Raw genomic sequence first — 24,715 nt, forward strand, 5'->3', positions numbered from 1 at the left:
GCCGCTACCAAGGACAGTATAACGAGAACATGATGGGAGACTACATTTGGGGGCTGATTCGTGAAAGTGATTTACAGTATAATCGTAAATCTCGAAAAACTACTCACTTCTAAATCTTTTGTAGTCGTTTTTGTATTACTTTAGTATAAATACATGTTAATTTGGATTCATGTGTTGTTTTTTTCTGACTTTATGTGAACGAAAAGAAACAAATTTGCCCGTTTTCTCATTGGAAATAGGTAAATTTCAAAATAACACGGTCCTGGTCACAAAAGCAAAGTTTGTGGGGAATAATAGCCATTTTCTATACTTTTGAGGCATAAGCAATTAAGAAATAACACTTACTACCCAGGAACAAAAATTGTGTTACATAGTGTTATCAAACAGCACAAACAAGACACATGGAAAAGTTAAAATGAGGACCACCAAGAAGTGGATTATAGACTGCATAGTCAACTTTGGTGCTCCAGGTTATTTTGCACCATAAATCTATATCCAGAGCAGCATAAGGCATCCTTTCTCAATCTAATTAAACAAACCTGATATAATAGATAGTTTGGGGCACATTTTCAAAGCAATTACTCCAGCCCAATGAACTCCCTAGTTTCGCAATAGCGAAAAACACCCGTTAGGGGAACAAAACCAGAATCAAACAACTAAGTAACGGTAACATTATTGAAGGTCTTGAGTTTTTTTGTTATTCAGTTTTGTAACGCTTTCAAAACATAAAGAGCTAATTATAGACTGCACTAAACATTTACAAATATGGCCCATGTTTTTTTTCAATTGTAAAAAGGATGCAAGGCTTGTTCCCTTTGTCATGATACAGAAAGCAGTGGTATAAGAATATCATTTCAATAAGTCAGCAAATACAGTAATTAGCCTGATTAGCCGTAATTAAAATATACCCACTTTACTCATTGTATTGAATCACTGGCTAGACAGTGCTGGCTAACTATTACTTCTAGTATAATTAGTACCAAGATTGAATCCCAAACTGTTTATATAGGTAATTATATTGATCCTTATCCAGGAAGAGCGAACACATCAACATAAGACACGCAGAATACACAGTTAAATCATGTAACAGTGATTTATGTTAAAAAAAAAAAGTTTAAATAATAAAACTAACACTATTGATAGCCCTCGATCAACAATCTATAGCACCATAAGTGTAAAAAAACAACTTTCAAAATGCAATTATGAAAGAATGCAAGCAGGTAATATAAAATCTCAGGCACTTATGTATGGGTTTTTTTCACAATAAAATAAAAAGTTTTACTACTGAGAGAAAAAAAAAAAAAAACTATGCTTGGCTATAAACAAAGTTAGAAAAAACAAATCTTCAGGGTTAGCCTCGATTAAAGTGTAAAAAAAAAGTCATGGCACCTTTCATTTCTGCAATTTCCATTACAGGAAGTAGACAAAACTAACGTAAACACTAATAGTATTTTCTTTTCAAAAGATATTTAAAACACCATTTACTGTGGCACTTGAGCCACGTATTCAGTTAAGCTGTAATGTAGTGTGATATTTTGTCATCCCTAAGCTACTCAGAACTCTTAAATGTGACCTGTTTATAGGACAGTCAAGGTACTAAGTGATGTTTGCAAAAGCTATTGCACAGTGCACTTGTTTTTGTTTCTTCAGCATCATTGTTTGATGTTTTATGTGGCACTTCTATTCCACAACTTGATAAAATGTTTAAATGCAGCACTTTAGTAACAGGTTTGTAGCAGGCAGACATGAGGCATTTCAATTCCTCCAACTCCTCGCCACGTAGTCTGGATTCAGCATGTGGAATGGCTGTTCCTTAGAGGCATTTCCACACAAACACACTGCGAGAAGAAGAATGTATCAGTGGACTCAATCACAGTTGTCTTAGCCTTATACATATGATTGTATATACAATATAAAAAGAAATACATCAGCATGTCAAATACATGCAAGTTCTGGTCAATGTTACTCTAATGGTCCAAACAGCATTGATCAGCTGTGTTATGAAATCGAAAGGAATCAAATACAAAATTATACAATCTGAAATAGCTGTCAGTACTTTTTTTGTGCAAGTCTTTAAAGAGTTTACCTGCAGTCATCACCTCCAGTGCTTATCACGTACTTGTCATCATATGAGAATCGTATGTTGGTCACATGAGCAGAATGGCCAAAATATCGCTTGTGTTTGGCCTGTAGAAGAAGCTAAAGTTACTGCAATTGTCAGTGAATTAAACCAGTTCTTTGCAACAAAATACTAAAAATTTTCTCCAGACAGATACATAAAAACTGAACTGCCAGGGATAAAAATACCACAGTAGATCTGTTTAATAGTATTTTTTTGGCTTTTGAGCTATCCATATCATATAGTTTTAGCTTTTGCTGGTGTAGCTGCTGGCTCCAATTAGTCTTGTGCTGCAATATATCACTATCAGGAAATGGAAAGGAAATTTAAAAGAGGGGTGTCCCGGCAAAAGTAGTTTGATTTGGAAACTTCATCCAGCAAAGAATGAATTAATTATTTTTAGGCAAAGAGAGTTCCATTCTCAACCATCTGTGCATCTTCAATGCATGCACAATGATTAGGTTATTTATTTACAATAATGTTTCTGTTACATGTTTAGCTCCTCCATATCTAAATCATATAACAACCCTTATTCTCAAACAGGAAATCAAAATTGTATTGTAAAAACCCTTCATTCTTTGCTACTGCCCTCCAATCAAGTAAACTTGTAAATCGGGTCTGGTGCTAATGACCGATTAAATAAATGCTTCCAAGTTGACGCTTAACAGAATTAACCAATTTTGAGAACACATGCATTTATTAGGTAAAGTACATTATGAATTGCAACTATTTAAAATTTGGAATCGCCAATTATTTTTCTCATTTTTTCCCTAATTTGGTAAGCCCAATTATTTTTTCAACCTGCCACCACTGTGCTGACCTGGGAGAGATGAAGACAGACACATGTGTCCTCTGAAATGTGTGCCGTCAGGTTTTTTTCACTATGCAGGCCCATTGGAGGACCATGCAGCTCCAGGCAACTTGCAGGAAAGCCTGAAGGTGTCTGACCAGTCTACAGGGTCTGCTGGTGTGCAGTGAGCTGAGGACGCCCTGATCAAGGTTAGCCCCCTGCCCGGCAGCGCTCAGTGAATTGTGTGCTGCCCCCTGTGAACTTCTGTCCATGGTTGGCAGTGGAATAGCCTGGACTTGAGCTGGCAACCTCCAGGCTATGGGGCGCATCCTGCACTCCTCACAGAGTGCCTGTACTGGATGCACCACTTGGGAGCCCCATTAATGCAACTGTTTTAAACACTTAAACGGGAAAAGGAGCACAGGCATTTTAAAGCAGTGTACTGAACAAGATAAAGTGTAACAACTTACACATTTTTCAGTGCATGGAAAATCAAAAAGTTTCACCAAACCAAAGTCATCCCCGGTCACTATGTTTAGCCCAGCATGAGAGACACAGGCACAGTTCACAGCGGCTTTGTCAGCATTTCTTGGCCAGATTCCAATTACTTCATCACCCAGGATGCTGTAAATTAATGGTAATAGATAATACTTGAACAAAGTATTTAATGAGGAAGTACTAGAAAGATTTTGAACAAAAATAAAGTACATGACGCCACAATGATAGAAATGATGAAGACACTAGTACAATTCTTTACTTTTGTTCAGGAAGAAAAGGTGCCTCCATCAGTGTTAAGCCACAGAAATGTAAATATGTTTACCTGGTCCAGGTTGCCCATGTTATCCTGTCAATCAATGACTGCTCTGTCACTACCTTCCCTGTAGGAACTTCATGAACCTGACGCTTATAGGCACCAGTGGAAACCTGGAGACAGAAGAAAAAAAATGTTATTGGATTTTGTAGATTTTCCCATTTACCGACTTTTGGTTTTGCAAACAACTTCTATTGTTCAATGGTATTGATACCACAAGGCATTATAAAGAGGACAATTAATATGGAAGTCCGTTTCTCCAAGGCAGGATAGCATTGTAGCATTTTAAGACTGTAAATTAAATTAACTTTAATACAAAAATCAACCAGACAAAATGTGATCCACTATTTTTTTTCTTAGACTAGCCTAATGTCACTGGATATACTGGATTGCTTTTGTGTTACTGGAAGCCTGCAGATAACATTTCTAATTTCTACAGCAGGATCTCTTACAATCCCATCAACCCTTGATGCTCAATTCATTTAGACTTTTAAGTAATTTGATGCCCTCCGGGCATGACAATTTATATTGTGCCATTTGTTATTCAATTAAGTGGAAAAAAACATGCTAGTAAGTGTCTGAGATCTGTCAATAAAGGATTTAAGGCTTGGATCTTTCTAACACAGCCATGCATGCCTTCTGTTTGGACACTTCAAGGGTTTAAATAAATAACTTCAGTATTGACTTAAATGCCTGTCAAGTCATAAAACATTCTGCATAATATGCCTTGTTTTGTAATACTGCAGAAATAATAACTACAATCCATCCAGGTGGATGCCTGTGGTGTTGTATATAATTAATTCAAAGGTTGTGGGTTTTATCAACTTTTATGCCTGGAATGAATCGACTCAACCAACATGCAAGTTTAAAGTGGGTCTGCTGGGCTGGCTACCAATCCACAGTGTGAAGAAGATCCAGAGTTATTATACAGTAGCTCTTGCATCACATATCACATGAAGACAAAGTGAGGTTTATTCAATTGACCTAAACAGTGGTGGATTACTGCCGTCATTTCAATCATTAAAAAAATGTACCTTCCTTTTTCATATTTGTACAAACAGAAATAGAGACTGATTTCCACTTTTGGATGTTTTAATTCTATTGGATTATTCAAAATTACTATTTCTTATTAATATTATAAACAATATAATGTTCATATCAGTAGTGTAAAAACACATTTATTTTGGCTGAACACTTTATCTAGTTATTTGTTTGTTTATCTGTTTGATTATTAAGGACATGTATTAGCTATGTATCTTCCTCACATACCTCAATGTATTTGCTGTCAGCAGCGAAATCCATCTGGATAACAAAGCTGGGAATATCTGTGCAGTATCCGATCCGATTCAAGGATGTACCCAATGTCAGATCATAGAAATCAACAGTGCTTTCAGCAGAGCCCACCCCCAGGAACCTGCTATCAGGGCTGAACCTGGGCGGCACATCACAGAGAAGAAAACACTACTTAATGTCATGTTGTCCCATGGCTAGAGTAAGTGCTGGTTGAATCTGTAACTCACATTATAAAATGGCAGCAATAGAGGGAGCGATCTCATTGGCTAACAAACGTTACTACCTGTACAGAAATGTCTCAATACCTGCACAGATTGGAGCTTTACCATTCTGCCTGATTCACTTGACAACCAATTTGCTTTGGGAGAGGTGGGGGTGCTATTTTATAAGTGCAACATGTTCAGATATGGTACAAAATATGCAGGTTGAGGCTGTTTAACGAACAGCATCCCTAGGGTGCAGATATTGGACCATATGTGAACACCCTGTCATGTGTTATTGCTTTCTTATGCCTTCCTGTGCACATGTTACCCAACCTGATGTCCTGGATGGCTGCACTGCGATCCCGTTTCTTGCCCCAGACTTTTAGTGAGTTCATCAGGAAGATGATGAATTCACCATTCTTCATGCCAACTGCGACCATCTCTCCATCAGAGCTGTAGCCTGCACATTTGGCCCCATGGCCCAGACTCACTTTGTTCAACAATTTCTGGAATAAAGGCAAACATGCCTTTGTAAGGGTATAAAATCATGTTCTTGGAGAAATGCTAAATCTTGATATTAAATATTTATGATGTGGATGAAACCAAGGTTTTATATAAAAAAAAATAAAAGGTTGAATTTGGATGAGAATTTGGGCTATAGACAACTTCCTAGCATACCTATGGAGTAGCATGGATCCAAAATGTATGAGTGTACTGCTTAGTTAAAGGATAAAGGATTTAGAAGAAAACAGAAAACAAATTTCAAACCCAAATTCACACAGAAACAAAGACATCAAAGTATTAAAATACTGGATTGTTTTTCATTTACTAGACAATTTTGAGTGTTTTAAATAGACCAGTCACATTCATGAATAGATTAAGATTGTACAGGAGTTAATAGACCTGGGGCCAGAATCCATAACTAAAGAGTTGTCTAAGCATTATCACCTATCTAGGATACAAAATAATACAATAGGTACATCAAGGTATTTTTGAAAATGTTGTTTGCACATTTGTGTAATATATTTACTACATATCCCCTTCTAAATAAATAAATAAATTAATATAGCCTTAGTCACATTGTTATTTGTTTTGCTTTTCATTTCCAGTGCTCAAAATTTCTTTTAAATAATTATTACAGCTATAACTTTGAAACTGTGCAGGGTATTTATCCTTTATATAACATTACAAAAGCAAAAGATTAAGACCAAGAAATGTAATGTGCAGTCTTATATGGGTCAACTCTGTGAGTGCTTTAAAAGAACGAAAAACATAATCCCCATTTAAATCTTTTCAGATGTTTGTTTCCTGAGCTATAAGCAAATGAACAAGCTATGAACAAAGACATTAATAATCTACCACTGCTGCAACTAAACCAGGAGCCTGACTATTTGTCTAACTGCTAAAATAATTCCATACATAAAAGCTATTTCCCTTCTGTCTTAGTACTGTACCCAATTCTTTTTTAACATTTCAATTCTGTGTGCCTTTAGTTTTGATACCCACTTTGTCCACCAGATCCCAGATTCGTATTGTTCCATCGTCGCTTGCTGAGATGAACATATCTTTGGAGGGATGAGTAGCCAGGCCCCAGATCTCCCCTTCCATATGTCCATTGATCAGAATATTGGAAGCTGCATTTTTCTCTCCAACTTCAATAATCTCACCGTCTTTAGTTCCTACTAATATTTTACCCTAAATAAAAGAAAATCATGTGTCAGTACTGGAGCTTTTTTTGCAATTTTATCAAAAATCGTGCTATTGATTTTGGTATAAAATAACCTTGATATGTTCAGGATCTTAATTAAAATCTGCTTGTTAGGGACATGTATATATCAGCTCACCTATAGTATCTATACAAAGTCCACTAAAAAGCAAATCATGCAATCATTTTCAAAAGGTAGTTTCCAAATCATCTAGCCTTTCATTAAATATTGTTTGGCTAAACTTGCATGAACTAAATTTCCCTCCTGCTAAAAATCTACTTGAAATCTGAGGATCAAGAGGACAAAATATGAGAGACAGAATATCTAGTATATGTATCAGAAGGAGACAGAGAGATTTTTAAACTACTCCAGCATTTTAAATGACTTTACTGTATGCATGTCTGTTATTTCTGTTAAACCGATTTTACGTTTGTTACCTTTCCCCTGCAGACAGACCGCACACATTCCACAAGCTGTCCAGTCTCTAGTTGGAAAGCACGGCACCTCTTCATTTCCTGATCCCATAGCTTAACAGCTCCCCCTTCCTTAGTCCTGAAACACACAATAAAAAGTAGGGGTGTCACATACTTGTATTTTCCGAGTAATTACCTTTAAGAAATGTTTGACGGCAGGTGTTAAATAAATAAAAACAAAACACACCTATTTATTGATGTGTTGATCTCAAAACATGAAAAGCTGCCCTTCCCTCACCTTTACAATTGAGTACCAATCAACAGGATTTCATTTTTGCAGTGATTGGATATGTATTTATTTGTCAAGTTTAATCAGTTGCAGTGTTTAATTGCAGTCTTTTGTCTAGTGGTACATGCCATTTCTAATGATTATCATGACTTACAGGTTTGTGAAAACAATGCAATATCGTTCTGGAAGACTGAATAGGCAGCAATTAAATAATGTACATATTTATTGAATCTGATAAGCAGTATATTACAATATTTACAGCTGACATGGAGATGAAAGTTATTTTGTGTAGCTGTTTTAAAACGTGCAAAAATAAATAACTGTATGCTCTTTAGGAAGAAAATAATTCCACCAGTTTCAAAAGAACAGAGAACTTTCCCAAAGTGTGATTGATTACCTCTGTTAGTTAAGACTTGTCAGACTTACGGTCTTTCTTTTCCTCCAGTGACAATCAGCCCATCTCTCAGAGTCGTGTACATGGTGAAGACAGGACCAGTGTGTGCTTTAGCCACAACTCGAATCAGAACGTGATCCCTCCACACATATACGGCTCCATTTATGGCACCAGTGAAAGTAAGGTTATTCTGTAAAATAATGCATTCTCATCAGTTCATATAAAAAATGGTTTTGTATGTTTCTTGTTTTACAAAAAGCCTTAAATGCACTGACCTACCAAACAAATGAAGAGTTAAACATATATCATGGGAAAAAAAATGTTAAGATTTATTCAGTGAGGCTAAATTGCATTCAAATTAAATGTCAAGCAGTAAATTAAAAGAAATGACATGTACAGAGAATACTGTATATATTACCATTTCATTACCAGCACTGCATATATTACCATATCATTTTGGCAATACTGTAAAACTTTTTTTTGTTTAAAATCCGCGTCTACTATATTCAGATGCCTACACTTGTGTAATGAAGTGCCGTATTCATAAAGCATTAGCCATTTGCAGTTTGTCAATTTACCTGAGCCACATATGTAAAGGTAAACACGGTAAAGACACTGAACTCACAGCACCAAATGCAACAGAAAGCATGGTCTGCATCCTTGCATCCTCGACTGAACAGATAGCGCCCTTCTTGTACATCAAGGCACCACCAGCCAGAGTCCAGAATTTGATATGCTTTATTCCCACCGACACAAACTGTGAATCTGAATCGGGTCGGAACTCCACAACAAAAATCCTATCAGCATGGCCTCCTTTACTAGCAACTCTGGCACCTGGAACAGCAACAGTATAGGGCTTCAGTCGTCTTAGGAATTCTATAGGTATACTACATACTATAGGTTTCAAACATGCATTTACAGGAATAAAGAGAAAGGTGTAAAATTAAATAATCAAAACTGCGTCAAACTTGTCCTAGATCACAATTGTCTCGTCAAACCAAAACTACTAAGTCTGAGCCTCACCTTCCTGCCATCTCCAGACTGTAATGGTGTGCTCTGGATCGACTCCTAAAGACAGCAGCAGTTTGCCAGTGGCGCTGAAGTTCACATAGCTGACACCCTTAGTATGGGAACAGCGCAGTATGGAAAGAGTCTGTTTGCCCATGGCATCCCACACGTGAATAGAAGGAGTTGTACCTAGAGTTTATTATACATGAAACAGACACAGAAAATAAACTTCCAGTTAATAAAAGCATGTAATGTCAATTTTTACTGAAACGCATGTTTGACAAAACAAAAATAACACCAAACTTGTGTTAAAGCAGCTTTTTTGAACTGCTATATTTCCCATGTTCCCATGGTATCGTTGCTATGGAATCATAAATCATCATTTTTATGGTTTTCAAACAACTGCCATGTCCACCTTTTTTAGTTATATTATCATGAGAATTTCATTTGAGTTTACATAAAAAATAATAACAATAATTTAAGAGTGACTTTAAAAGAGTCTTTTTTAGTTAAAGGAAAATGACTTTGTTATGTATTACAGACATGTATGGTGGATGAAATGGGGATTTATAATTGCATGAGAATGTCCCTTAAACAATGAGTTGTTTTAATATTGACGAAAAACACACGCCCTTGCTGGAGGAGTCCGCTCCTAATGTGGAAGACTCTGACACTTTGCAAACAGGAAATAGAGTTGAAATAAATCAAGCTAAAGGGGGAGAAGTGAAAAAACTGTCCTACAGTGAATTAAACGTAATAATTTGTATGTATTTTCTGTAAGTCATTTGATTATTGTTCCCCTTACAGTCACTGATTATTTAAAACGGTTTGTGGTCTGTCTGTTTCCAATAGAAATGCATTCTTCAGTTCAGCAGTAGCAATCTTTTCTGATATCTTTTGTTAATAAAAGCATGGCAAGTTTACACATCAGGTACTACCTGCCACACATAGAAGCAAGAAACACTTGTCTATGGTAAAGCCCTTTGGGGAAGTCTTTATATAAAAGAAAACCTTCTTTATTTTATTCTTCAGCCTAGGCACAGTAAAGATACGGTGTATAACAATGTGGTTGTTATTAATATTAGTTACATTATAAATACAATAGCACAAGCAAATAAGGAGACAAACTGCTCTAAGTGACTTTGAAGGGGAACTTAAAATAACGTGAGAGGAAGAACGGCACTATCTTACCTGCTGGATCTGCAACATTGCCTGTTGTGTGTGGGCAATGGGAAATGAGGAAGAATCAAAAGAAAATTTCAAAGAATTTAAAAAATGGACATGGACAGAAGGGTTTTTCATAAAGCACCTAATACCTGGCAACTGCACAGCGATGCAAAACTAAAAAGGTATAATTTGAACTAAATAAAACAATCACAACAATGAAATAAGCAAATGACAGAAAGAAATGTGTTTAAATATGTGCAAACACAACACACGCACCATGATGGTAATTTGTACCATCAGGTGATACATTTTTTAAAATTCTGTATTAAATGTACATTAGTTATATTTTGTCTGAATGTACAGATTGTTAACTGTATGAATATACATACACATGCACCTACTCAGAAATTAAACAATTGAGCCCTTACCTATCTGCCCAGTTGCGATAACATTTTTATACTTAGGATGTTGATTTACAGTTAAACAGAGGATGTCATCTGTGTGTTCCAGATAGAAACTCTGTGTTCCTAAAGGGAATTCAAATGACAGTAACATTGTTGTGTGGATACATGCTGTACATTGTAACATGGTTTGTTGTGTAATATACAGTGCAAATACTCATCTCATTATAATGTTAATTAGATTACAAGTTCTAAGTCATTTTGACTCAATGAAGAATTTAATACTGAATTTACAACTTACAGTGAGAGTTTTAATTTCAAAATGCTTATTTGAGCTTAAACAACTGAAATCTCTCATTTAAAATGACCACAAACATATTTACTTCGTAGTGTACTACTCATGTAGTGTAGGCCTGACCACTATTGTTGGCTGGAGCGTGAGGAGGCAAACTACAGCCCCATCTGAGTCTGTCCCTTACCCAGGATTGCAAAGGTAATGGCAGAGCTCCCAGTGTGTCCCTAGCCGAGAAAATATTGAAGAAAGGTGTCTTTCTTTCTTTCTTTCTTTCTTTCTATTTGCAAGCAATTTACTGTTGCGATATTAGTAACTACACTGATGTTTAAATACTTTTACTTAAAATACATTTATGTAGTTACAGCTTGTCAAGTGCAATTAAACTGGATCAAAGCAAAAGTAAAGCCAACTGTTGTAAAATCTAATAAAAGCATAGTATAAGCAGGTTAACTTAAAATAGACCATAGTACACTTTTAAAGGGATGTAGCACTAAAGCATGCATTACATTCTCTTATATAAACCACGTCTGCATTACCTGTCGACAGACTCTGAACCATGGCTGCGGCAGCAGTATGGAAAATTATATCGGCACCATCATTGAGGTAATGCAGGTTGTTGCGACAGTCAAAACCTCTGTATCCAAACACGTGCTCCAAGACAAGCTCCTGAAAGTACAAAGAAAAATATGAGACATAAGATGTATGTAATTTTAAGACATGTGATGGAACCAATTTAAACATTGGAGCTTTGGAGTGTCTTTTATTTGACGCATCATCCTGTGCAGTAAACTTTAAAAGGGTTCTTAAACAACTTACATACTGTTAATTAAAAACAAAACAAACAAAAAAAACACAACATTTATAATTTGCAACTGCAGTGCTCATTCTTTGTCGGCATAAAAAAAAAAACATCTTTACATCCACAACTGTTTGCTTTGTAAATAGCTACGCTTCAGCACCCTCTTGTGTCCACAGCGCCTCATAGACTCCAAGTTTCAGTTTCTTAGAATAGACAAAAAAGATTCTCTCTCTAAAGGATGGAATGAATTATTCCTGCATAAAAATACTTGAATTATTATTGAGTGTTGTGACATGAGTAGGACAACCTCTTATGGTCTTCTCAGTGTCTTCATTGTCTGCGACCTTGACGTCTCCACATTTCTTAACATGTTTAGGAAGTCATCTTACTGCACATATAAATATAAAATAATTTCACTGTTCTAAATTTTCATAAGGATATTTTTAAAGAGAAACTGTATGAAAAAAGGCAAGCCCAGTTATGGACTAAATACATATAAAGTAATAATAAACTAAACAAATTCAAAACTGGACAAACCTTTCGACTAGTAGTGTTTTCCCAATGTCTTTACAGAAAAGTTGAACATATATTACTTTTAATGCTGGCAGATGAGTAAACAGCTGAGTTTATACTGACCTCCACAAGTTTCTTTTTCTTTGTCATGTTGTTTTTTTGCAGTTTTTCAGGTTGAGGGGTAGCTCTGCTGACAGACGGCCTGAGGGAAAAAAAAAAAGTAAACTGTGTATCAACAACTTCCTTTAATTACGCCCCACGGCTTCAAAAGAGAATGCATTGAGTCCAAACAGTCAGTAGGGTTAGACAAAGATGAAGCCTAGCTCAAAGTATTCAGGCTATGAAGCAGTAGTCAACTGTTTCTAGCAGCTTTTGAAAATTATATTTTTAATGCAATTTTCACATTAAGAATAGTTCAAGTCAAATTTAATTTAAATTTAAACTACTGTAGAAACTCGCTTGAAAGTTGCTTTGAGTTTTATGGCCTTTACGTATGATTAAATAGCTATCTAGTATAATTTCTAGCTGAAGAACAATGACAGCAGTGGGACTGACGCATAATAGTGACTAATGTGGTGTTCATGTAACTTATTAAAAAATGCAATGTTGTGCTGGTAAACTGGAACATTTTATTATTTGGAGGGAACCTTTTCCACGTGAGGAAACAGTACACATACTAATAATAAAATAATTGTTGGGCTGTCTCCTACACTGAAGTGTAGGAGGCAGTGAACCATACATTACAGCATAAACATCACTTACTTTAATATGTTAATAATCTAAAATGTGATGTGTAAAAAAAGAGTATGCATATTTATTTTATATTTTGAGTCACTTCTTTCTATGTTCTAAATGTGTGTCCATCTTGCAGCCCAAAAATGAGAAATGTGATAACTGGTCTTAGACTGAGCCAAAAGGAAAATAGGTAATTGTGCTGATTGTGCTTTATAGCAAACCCTTTTGGACATTGAAAGAAAATATACCCTTTTTTGTGGTGATTCCCCCGATATACTTCAGTAAAGCTGACAACTGCAATCACTTACACTGAAGAGCAGTGGTTTCCAGACCTGGTTCTCAAATACCCCCAATAAAAAAGTGTTTTTTTTCAAACAGTTATTAAATTGTTTTTGTTATCCAGTGAACTTGACAGCACTTACAGGCAGCCACTGCAACTTTAAACTGTGTGTAGCTGCAGTGACTGTTCTAAAGTTCATGTTCACTAAACTGCAATACAAATGAAAAAGGAAAACACAGTGTTCTGAAAAACGAGAATATCTGGTTAAAACAAAACCCTGGATCGTTGGGGGTACTTGAGTATAAGGGTTGAAAACCACCACATCATTATAGAATGAATGCATTCTGTGACATGATACCTAACAATATTAATGAAGGACTGACATGTTTTATGGAATTGTAACCACATTGCTAATGTACAAAAGTATGGATTTCTAAACCTCATCCCTTCCATTTAGCAGGACATAGAAGACAATCAATTTTAATAACCTTGAAAACAGTTCACAGTCCTCAAGTATTCAAGAAAAAAACAGGATATATAAGAAGTCTGTTATTTTGTGATTTTATTAACTGAGAATCTCCACTCATACCAAGAAACAAATTGAAGGTGAGGCCATCATCGAGAACACAAATAAAACAAAAGCAGATCATCTACACTGTTTGTGATGTCTAATCTTGAACACTATGTTACATAACTGACACACTTATAAGGTACCTCACAATACCTACATATCAAGGATTCAATGTCTTATTATTGATGACGAATCCCACAGCCACTTATATTTTCAGGCAGCAATTTGCTGAATATTTACATCTGATAATAACTGCACTGGGGAAGTGAAAATTCTACGGGGTTGAAGTGCAGTCAACCATTACTTAAATAATGAGGGCATGTGACGAAGTGCCCGCCCCTGTGTGTATTTTCTGTTATATGTTGCGTGTGGTGTGTTAAATGTTGGTGTATAGTCATTGTTACACAGGATATAAACGGGTCTGTGTAACACAAGTGTTTAAAATGTATATTTGTATTTAGGCACGAGGATTGCACAGCACTTCACGTGCAAGTAAAATGTAATATGTGAGCACGGGGAATTGTACTTTATTAATTCACGTGCAGTTGTACTGCGACTCCAATTGAATGATTGATTAGAGGTTGAGTCTCGGTACAGCTGCATAAAAGCAGCACGTTTTCACTCACTCGGGGTTGTGTATTCGGTGAGTGGAGAACGGGATTGGAGACGGAGGTAATGAGAATAAATAATAAAATAATAATCTTTAAAGAAGCTCACCGTGTTTTGTTTAGTGATAGTCCGTTTTGTTTATCTCGGCTTATCTGTGCCGTGTCCCTGTATTTTTGTTTGTTACAACCTTTTTATTTTCTGTTCTGTTTGTTTATTAAATGCTGAGCGAAAGCATTCGCTCAACTCTACCAAACTCCACCTCTCTCTCTGTTTATTTTCCTGTCTCTGGTTGGACGCCACCCACTCCGGCCATCTTTTCTCTCCATCACAAGGGGATAAACACTTCCCTCTACCATATAGTAGTCCCAATACTTGTTGGAGGGTAGTCACTTGTTATATTTCAGACAATTAGACTACTCCTTTAAAATAAATAGCTATAATACATACAGTATAGCAGGTACAATTGCAATCAAGAATGACTAGCAGTTAGTGTGTTGAATATTTTAAACAGATGCCAGTGTATGGGTTACAGTGATTTTATATGAAAAAGCAAAACACCACAATGACTTAATGCAGATGTGTACTGTAAGTTGACTAAAATGGTCAATGCAGTTTAAAAGAGCTCTTTCTTCATATACATTAAAGCAGCTACAATATATAACAATTGTTATTTTGCACAGTCATGGTTAGGAATAGCTGGTAAATCACTACCCAATATTTGAAAATCACTAGCCATTATTTGTCCTTTTGTATATTGAACAATTATCTCATACATCCATTATAGTTCTATTTCACTTGCTTAATAAAAGCTGGCTAGTAAATTACCAGGTTCAGATGGTAACTTAAAGTTACTACACACAGCCCTGGTGTGGTAATGGCAAAATAATAATTAAACCTTCTTCAAGATCAAAACAAAAAAAACAAAAAACACACACACAGCAAACAGTCTGACGTGGAAATAGGCAAGCAGTTGAAATAGTGATACAGTTACCTGGATCCCCTGGTAAGCAGCAAATAAAGCCAAGTAAGAATTTTAGCAGAGTTAAGTCATGTACTTGTCAGACCTTTTTTGTTGTGGATTGTTTTTTTTCACTCATGCACAAGCAACCTTAGAGTTGAACTGGCATTCCTGTGTGGCACAAAATCATGCTTTTCAAGCATGCCAGCAAAAAAGTTTAAAAAATGAAAGAGTGCACCAGTCTACAAAGAAGACTCCTACCCTGGCATCACTGGGCAAACTCTGTACTAAAGCTCCTAAGGAACAGGAAGAAAGAAGCGTGTCAGTGCTTCAAAAGTAGTTTAGCCACCATTACACAGAACACATACTCACCCCATACTTACTATACCATGCTGAATATTAAGAGAAAAAATGAAGAACAGCATGTGCCATGTGTGTGTTTTAAATTAAGAATGCAGTACCTTTTTAAATGTTACTTTATAACTGATAACGTTCTGACAAACAATGAAAAAAAGTCTCAAATGAAAGTCATCATAACAATAGCACTTCTAAAGGTTTGGTTCGCAAAGTGAATAATGGCCTAGCATTTAATTAAGGGTCACACGTAAAATGTATCTCCCTTCGACGGACAGACATTCCAAACCACTTTACAGCACTGCTGAGGACCTCAGTCTCAGGTACTGACAATCCAACACCTTTTATGAGCCCCAAAATTCAGCCTAAAATAAGCTTTTTGTTGTTTGTGAACTCTTTGTGAACTGCCTTTTAAAGTCGATCGATTCAACTGTCATTTTTCTTTGAAGATTCTTCCAATCATGACTATGAACGAGGCATTTTATACTATAAATATTACATGCTGTATTTGATCTACCAAGGTTTGCTACCAACTTCTAATATGTTACTGAAAAATTAAATAAAAAACATAATTTGTTCCTGACTACTTTTCTGCACAGCCATATATATATATATATATATATATATATATATATATATATATATATATATATATATATATATACACACACACACACACCATGTCTTCAAGTTATTGAACTGGGCAACTTAGTGACGCACCATTTAATTTAAAGGTAGTTCTGAATCTCTACAATGCTTGTATAAATATAAAGTTTGTGGGAGAGTGGTAAATGGGCAGTATATCAGTCATCATATTAAAAGGGTCATTTTCCCATGATATATAGTGGTGTCAGTGTCAGGAGATGGCAAGGGGGTGCAGTTACAGTGGGGAACCGCTGGAGGTCATCACCACATTAGAAATATTTATCTTTGTTAAATATAACCAGGCCTAATTAAAAATACAAGGAGACCAAGTGTTTTTAGTTATCATTGATACCGTAATGAGCTGGATATTTAAACCCCAGGGAAACAGAGGTCGGGGAAGGAGTTAGGAGTCGCCACATTGGCGTGTGTATGCTTAAAAACTGTGTACAAAGAAAAGGGAGTATTTTGTGGGAGTATGTGTAAACAGGAAAACAGCCTAGCTGTCCCATATTGACAGGATTTCGATTGGTTTGTTTACTATAATACAAGTTTGTTTTGTTTGAATTGCAAACAGTGTTATTCTTTTATGATTTCCACACTGCCAGCCACGGTACCACAATCTGTATATTTAAATAAGAGCCCACAAATATTCTTCCGAGCCTTACCATTTTTTGAAGTAAAAGATTAAACATATCAGATATTGTACATGACAGAATGTATAGAAAATGGATATATGGTATGTTGGTAGTTTTACCAATGTGTTTTATGTAAAGGTACTTACTTGACAATTCCATGCCTCCAAAGAAAGCAAGTTAAAACACAATACAAATATTAAGAGTTTCTTATAAGGCCAACTGTTTTACTGATTGTGAAGTATCAATGATGGTAGGCTTTGACAAATGGAGGGGAAAAAAATAAATGTAACTGTTTCCAAATAAGGGTCACAGATGGAATTCACAGTGCAGTCTGTTAGAAATGTAGTTTTAATGTTATGCCTTGTACGTGTAAAACAAACCAGATTTTTCATTTTAACTATTTATCAGAAATGTCCACTGCTTTGTTATCACTCACATATCAACAATGATGTTGGCATGCCTTTGTGATCATTTGAGCACTGTGCTGTTTAATGAAAAACATGCAAACTAACTTGACTATCTCATCCTACACATGTTGCAAATGTTATTAAAATGAACGGAGGAAACTTCTGCGTGAGAAAATGCAAACAAAATTGTTGAGGTTATCAAACGACAGAAAAAAATAATGGTTGAAATGTGCAGCAAGCTGTAAAAATACGGAATATGGAATACATGCTCCTGGTATTACTAGTTAGACCAGCAGGATGTTATAAACTCTCTTCAAACTCTGTCAAAGCAGCTTTTAATATAATGATAATATTTTACAGGAAACTACCAAAACAAGAGCTGATAATTCAACTTTTTGAATTATATTTTTAAAACGCAACTATTTTAAAAAATGTATATACCAACACACCTATAAAATATGTAGTTAATGTTAAGGTTCTATGGGTATATTAAACATTACCAATATTTAAAAAAAAGAGCTGAGAACGTTTTTTTTTTTTTCTTGCTACCTGGGGTTAGAACCTAATGGCGCAAAGTACTAGGGATGAAGACCACCTCCCCCCAAAAAAATATTTGGGAGACAATACCAAAAAAGCACAACAATGTAAAGGATAAAAACCAAAAAATGAAATAAAAGTTAGGAAAGTGATAAACAAAAAGAGTCATTGTTAAAAGTGTACGAACACATAGGATAATAGGGAAAACAATACATATATTTAAACAGACATTATATTAGGTATCAGTTATTACATTATGGTGATGTTGAATGTAGACATAGAACATGGTAAAGACAGGTTACAGTGTTGCAGTATTGCAGACTGCTGTTCTTAAGTTAACTTTGCTTAACTATTTCAACTTGTAGGGTCCTATTTTGAAGCATATGCAAAGACAACAGCAAATTATAAGTGAGGGAAAAAAATGTCAAATTTGCATTTGCCATTGCACTTTGCTTCATTACTGTACGTTACCAAAGAAAAAAATAGAAACTGTGTTATTATTTAATAATATTCTTGTAATACTTATTATATCTAAGAGGAATATGTTCAAGCTATAACTTTGTTCTTATGTGGACTTTGAACAGCAACTAGCAATACTACATTAAAAGATAATCCAGAAATACCAACAATAACACCTTTCACCAACATTTACATCAAGGAATATTTGAAAAACACAAACACAATGCAAAGAAATTAGCTATACATTCGATTTACAAGGACAGCTGTCTGCAGCAAGGCATTTTTTCTGAAAAAGGCGCATTCATGCAAGTGCAACAAGAGACCCAAACACCAGTGAGCATTGTGCTAATTTCTTTACTGTCCATACATCAGACAAGCAAGCTGCATGCCAACAGCAAGTAAAGAATGAAAAAAAAAAATGATGTAAAACATGGAAAAACACAACAGTAGTGTAAGCTTATGAACTGTACATAATTAATGCAAAATAAACTGGATGACTTTTAGAAGCATCTGAAACAACTGCAAGCTGCAGTCTTAGTGTTTGTGTGTGTATTTCAAAACCTAACACACAATAACGTTAAGACTGTAGGTGAATCTGTAACATAAAAATCTGTTAACGAATGTAGTATTTATTTTATCCAATCATCCAACCTCTTCCTAGAAGCATCACATCAGATATGAAACTGAGGCTATTACTGGTTCAGCACAGTTAGCTATCTTACATTGGGAAGCAAATCTGGGGTCTGGTGTCCCTTCCAAGCTGTAGTAAATCTCTCTCCTCACTTAAGTCGTCATAAAACTGGATTAAATTCCATACCCATACAATAACTGTGATTTAACTGCAGCATACTTATATTAAATTAAGACAAGTTAAACTGTACAGTAAATGTAAATCAGTTGCCCTGTAACTACATTGTAACTGCAATTTAAATCATTGGACACCCACTACAGCATAACATTGATTTAAGTGCATCATAACAACAGTTACCTTCTTTGCTCTGACTAACAATTTGTTTCCCAAACTCTTTTGTGTCTCTAGACGCTCTTGAACTTTGACTTTCAAGAGAAGTTTGGTTTATTCAGGAGAGGACAACAACACAAACCATGCAGACATGCAAAAGAGTGTTTACCACACCTGTAAGCACATCTTGAATACCAAGCAAGGCTTGTGAGAACCTCTGTGAACTATGAGTTTCTGGGAAACACACTTCCTAGTTTAATTGGAAGTGGTTGTGTCTTAATTAAAATATTAATCTTATTAGCACATGTACAGTAGTGCTGTTATCTGGAAATGGATTTCAGGTTAGCAGGTCAGGTTAGTTTATATATATATATATATAGCACGTACTTTCATAAACTAAAATATGTTTTTGTGATAACACAAAGGGTCATATTCACAAAGCATTTACCACTGTGCTAAACTAAACTGTTCAAAAGGGGCTATATTTATCATTCGAGCAACAAACAAAAACACAGGACAGCACTTTCGCCAAAATAAATAGACAAACAAAACGGACCACACAGACAAACACGGTGAGCTTCTAGTTTAACGATTACAATTATTATTACAATTATTACTATGGCCTCCGTCTCCAATCCCATTCTCCACTCACCGAACACACAACCACACCGCGAGTGAGTAAAACGTGCATCATATATACTGTTGTGCTGGGATTCAATTACCAATTAATTATTAACTTGAATCCCAGCACGTGAATTAATTATGTGCAACCTTGTGCTCACATATTAAATACTTTAAATGCATGTGAAGTGAAGTACAATCCCGTGCCTAAATACAATTATACATTTTTAAACACACATGAAACACAGACCCTGTTCATATCCCGTGTACCAATGCTTATACACCAACATTTAACACTCCACACGCAACATATAACAGAAAATACACACAGGGGCGGGCACTTTGTCACAGTGCCACACTGCTGTTTCGAAGAATAAATGAATCTTGGGTTCCGACTGGCCATTTAGCCACAACATTTAGTAGACAGAGACAGGCATCAGATATAACCTGCACATTAATTGAGTGTTAAGTGTTTTCTATTAACAAAATGTAATTCAGTCACTCTTGGTGCTTTAATTGCTACAGGAGTACATTCTACAGGACAGATTGTATTGGGGAACCCAGCAATTGAATGAAAATCATTTTTTACTGCAATCTGCTGTTCTTCCTTGTGGGGACATTGAATGTACTTAGGACACAGTGATCGAGTCCAAAACCCCAGGCAGCAATGTGCAATGCCAGTTATGTCTCTGATCTGCTTTTAAAAGAGACAAGTGGCCAAATAACCAATAGCAGTAGACAGAACTTGAATATTTGCAGGAATAGGATATGTGTGCTTTGTTGGTCTGGGTAACCTCGGACCTAAAATCTCATACAATTCCATTAGGACTGCATTTGGAAAGCAGTGTATTGCCAAAAGGGCTTCTGTACTTGTTGCAAGTAAGTCACATCAATCCCAAAACACTCTCACCTTGCCCAAAATCAGCATTAGCAAGGTCTTCCAGAAGTATCGAGAGCAATCATTTTCAAATTATGTTTTGACATTATACAATTAAGTGAATTAAAAAAAACTGTCATACTAGTGCTAAAATATTAATAACATTAATAACAGCATATTTGGTATAAAACGGCAATAATTTTTTAAAGAGTTATATGTGACAGGCATCGCAATTCCAGAAATACTTGAATCAATAACATAAACCTAATGAGAACGCTATTATTGTACATATTGTACTGATTGCAGAACTTTAGCTGATTTAATTGGATTTTGCTCTTATCTTGTAGTATCATCATTCTAGCACAAGGAAACAATCATACACATGGTCCTGAGTGTGCGTAAGTCTAAGAACATTATCATGCAAATTTCTGTGTTGATAAATCACATACTTTGTGTTTAAATGTGCATACGCAGGGTTTAGAAGGGAAAACTTGCGCACCTAGAAATATAGGACCCAGACGTTTAACTTAAGAGCTTTAGTTGTTTTCTGGATGTTATGTTGCAGTGTATTTTTCATTTTACAAACAAATTGTGCAAACTTAGCTAAATGGTAAATGCTTTGCAAATATAGCTTATGATATCTGGGAAATTGATTGTATAATGCTGTTTTTTTGGGTTTTTTTTTTCTTAATGCATCACCTACTTTCCACTTTCCTTGTCAAGTTAATATGAAGCCATACACCACTGTGTGTGTACAGCATAGAGAATTGGATCAAAAAGTTGAAATAGAATCCTAGACATATTAAAGATGAATATCTCTGGTAAAGGCACTCCACGTGGAGTGCAGGACTGTGTGCAATTGACATTACAGAATGAGATTTACTAAGGTTATATACTACTTCCAGAGATACATGTGTCAGTCTAGCTCTGGGGGTACGATATGAAAACAGAACTGTCCTTACTTACTTTTCATCTGCACGCTATAATCAATTGTTCAAAATGTGATAAGCTTTGGTCTCGGTGGTCTCTTAAAGTACCGCTTCAAGCAACCTTGACACCCAACTGACCTTAGAAAGTACCTTTGGGTTAGGAATAATAGACAGAACTGGCCAGTTGCAAAAAATAAAATAAACTATTTTCAGAGCATGGCAGTCATGAATAAAAACAATGGAATGTAGTTTAAAAATGATAACAGAAAAAAAACAAGACAATGGGTTGTTAAGCTTGAATAATCAGTGGTGTACCTTTCTTCCACAGAGACTTCCTTCTGCTGTTGGTGGGGTTTTGTGCCGGTCATCTCTCGAATACTAACTGCATAGATCTTGGATGTATAATCGATAGATTTTTCTTTTGCAACATCACTGTCATATCCTGCAGCCATCGTGAACAAAGATAAAGAGACTGACTTTCACAAGAGAATCATATTGCTTTTGATATAATGGACAAAACTGTACAGATATTAAGCGGCATTCATTCTTCTGGGTGCCAGTGCTATTTTCTCAGGCAAAAAGCTCTCAACAGTATAATGTGTTAAAATACAGGATAGCAAATGACAGGTATTAACATAAGTTAGTGTTGCTTCAGAGATTACATATCGGTCCTTATGAAGCATGTTGAACTGAAGGGAACAGAAAGTAAGCAAATCCAGGATTGTTTATGGCAGGCATGTTTAAAGAAAGGGTTGTCTATATAGTTCATCATTATATGCTTGTTTAATTTAGATTACAAACAATTAGTGCATTAATGGAGAATTTTAGAGTTGAAAAAATAAATCAACAGTTTGTACTGTTTTTAGAAATTAAGTGATGGGAACACTGCACTGGAGCATCACATATTACCCCAGTACAGGTTCAAGTGCTACCCCCTTTACACTAGGCACTTTTAAGCTGACTGAGATGGCTTTGGTCTTCTTTTTGTATGTGTAAATGCAGCTGTCCCAGGTCCAGCCCAGGCTCAGCTATCCTAAAAGTGGCCTGCTCCAGAGGGGGCTCTGCAATGGCTATGGTCTTTGACTTACAGGCACAGACAACAGCAACAGGAAGTTGTGATTGTTACAAGGACAGCAGAAACAAAATATATCGTTGACAGAACACTGTGCTGTAATGTGAAATGACATTTCTAAATTAATGTGGGATAAATGTGAAACAAGCCTCATTGCCACAAAACTTTGTCAGAAACATAATTTGTTCACACACATCTACAAACGTAACCTGTGATCGTATTTTGATATACCAGTATATAATTATTTGCATCATGGCACTACAAATTGCACAATTTGAAAAAAAAAAGCGGCAAGCTTGTGGAAGTTTAATCAATTTAAATGTATAGGCTTTATTTTTCAAAATCTAATCAAAGGACTGTAATCTTTATTTTTTAAATTGTATCATCGATAGTACTGTGATGCATTGTTAGTATCTGATAAACAAACTTGAGTTCTGGGGGGAGAATGTACACAATTCAAAGTTGCAGATGTTTCCACTTAGCTAAATAAGTCTTGCTTTTGATGAACAGCAAAAACAAGCATTTTCTTTCTTTTAAATTTAGCGTGCCCAATTATTTTACCCCTGATTTTCTCCCCAATTTTGAATGTCCAATAATTTGTTCCTCTCACTGCAGCAATTCCCCACCCAGCTCAGGAGAACTGAAGGTTCAGTGGATGTCCTCCTCGAATCCATGGCTGAGACAGCTTCCTCTTTTACACCGAGGAACTTGAGAGCTGATGCCAGCGAGCTACCGATCTCTTAAGGACAAAGGCTAGCTCTGCAGGTGTCTGCTTTTGAGCTCGCCAGCAGGGTTCACTGTAGCACGATCAAGAGAAACAGTCTGTGACGATTTTGCCTCCCTAACCAATGTGAGCACCAGAGCTAATGTAATGTTCCCTTCGAAATCCTCAGTGACTTTGCACAACCAGGACGCGCAAACCTGTGCTGTGACTCACCCTGCACACCACGCAGCTCTGCTTTTATCACGTGAGCCACATAGGGACCTCAAAGAATAAACTGGAGTTATTGATTACTTTTACTTATAAGAAGAGAAGTCAGATTGATGTGTAAATGTGTAAAATAACACAGGTTTCTTTAAATTCTTGAAATATGCAAGTTTTCAATGCTTTGCTCCATTTTTGAAGACAAAATTAAACCTTAATTAGCATGGAATGACCACCTTGAAGTAGAAACACATAAGTGACACAAATGACAGGCTTGCTTTCCTCTGTGTTTTGGGTAGTGGAAATGGCTTCACGCAAGTGGTGATAGACATAATCGGGCATGCACTAGAGTTCAGGGGCTATGCACGCGTATACTGGGCCAAAGCCAGCTCAGGTCTGTGCTCAAGTGTAAAAAGATGGCTCAAATGATATTAATCTTCTAATCTTATTGACTTTGAGCCAGTTCAGGTCTGAGTTGTAAGTGTAAACACACTATGACTTTCAAGAACAATGTAAATGGAGCATAATGTATTTTGTATCAAAAACAGCCTAAATCAGGGTTTAAAAATTCCCTGAAGCATTTACTTGTGAGTCTGTGTCAATAGATTCAATTAAGTCAAAGTAGATTAAATAGAGATAAATAAATAAGGTTAAAGCTTTGTTCATTTCTGTTGCCAAAAAAATTCAAGCAACTCGATTGCGCTGCTGTTAATTTTTTACCTCCATCCTCCTCTGTGTCAGTATCTGACTCTTCGCTGTCCATAGGCTTAGTCTCACGATTCCCATCAGATTCTCTGGCCCAGATCATCAGTGCAGTGTCAGCGCCTCCTACTGTTAGCAGTAAGGAATCATCCTGCGACCACCTTACATTGGTAACATGAGCACTGTGGCCAACATACTTCTTAAACTTTGCATACTGCCCCTACAAGCGAAGAAAAT

At 36.0% G+C, this 24,715-nt stretch overlaps 1 protein-coding gene across 1 annotated transcript in view; it reads right to left on the minus strand.

The window, feature by feature from the left end:
- Positions 1-323: 323 nt before the first annotated feature.
- The window catches only part of LOC121316432 (echinoderm microtubule-associated protein-like 6), an 81,493-nt gene continuing 57,101 nt past the window's right edge, over positions 324-24,715 (minus strand). The window contains exons 26-42 of the mRNA XM_041251502.1: positions 24,497-24,698; positions 22,095-22,221; positions 12,325-12,403; positions 11,426-11,555; positions 10,622-10,720; positions 10,218-10,238; positions 9,042-9,215; positions 8,644-8,852; positions 8,051-8,208; positions 7,360-7,474; positions 6,723-6,911; positions 5,550-5,722; positions 4,990-5,152; positions 3,730-3,833; positions 3,380-3,533; positions 2,087-2,187; positions 324-1,838 (exon numbers count right to left, since the gene is read on the minus strand). Coding sequence (XP_041107436.1) covers positions 1,814-1,838; positions 2,087-2,187; positions 3,380-3,533; positions 3,730-3,833; positions 4,990-5,152; positions 5,550-5,722; positions 6,723-6,911; positions 7,360-7,474; positions 8,051-8,208; positions 8,644-8,852; positions 9,042-9,215; positions 10,218-10,238; positions 10,622-10,720; positions 11,426-11,555; positions 12,325-12,403; positions 22,095-22,221; positions 24,497-24,698 — 2,223 coding nt within the window. The 3' untranslated portion in view covers positions 324-1,813. The remainder of the gene's footprint in view (positions 1,839-2,086; positions 2,188-3,379; positions 3,534-3,729; positions 3,834-4,989; positions 5,153-5,549; positions 5,723-6,722; positions 6,912-7,359; positions 7,475-8,050; positions 8,209-8,643; positions 8,853-9,041; positions 9,216-10,217; positions 10,239-10,621; positions 10,721-11,425; positions 11,556-12,324; positions 12,404-22,094; positions 22,222-24,496; positions 24,699-24,715) is intronic.

Source organism: Polyodon spathula, chromosome 5 (assembly GCF_017654505.1).
Source record: "Polyodon spathula isolate WHYD16114869_AA chromosome 5, ASM1765450v1, whole genome shotgun sequence".
Taxonomy (NCBI): Eukaryota; Metazoa; Chordata; class Actinopteri; order Acipenseriformes; family Polyodontidae; genus Polyodon; species Polyodon spathula.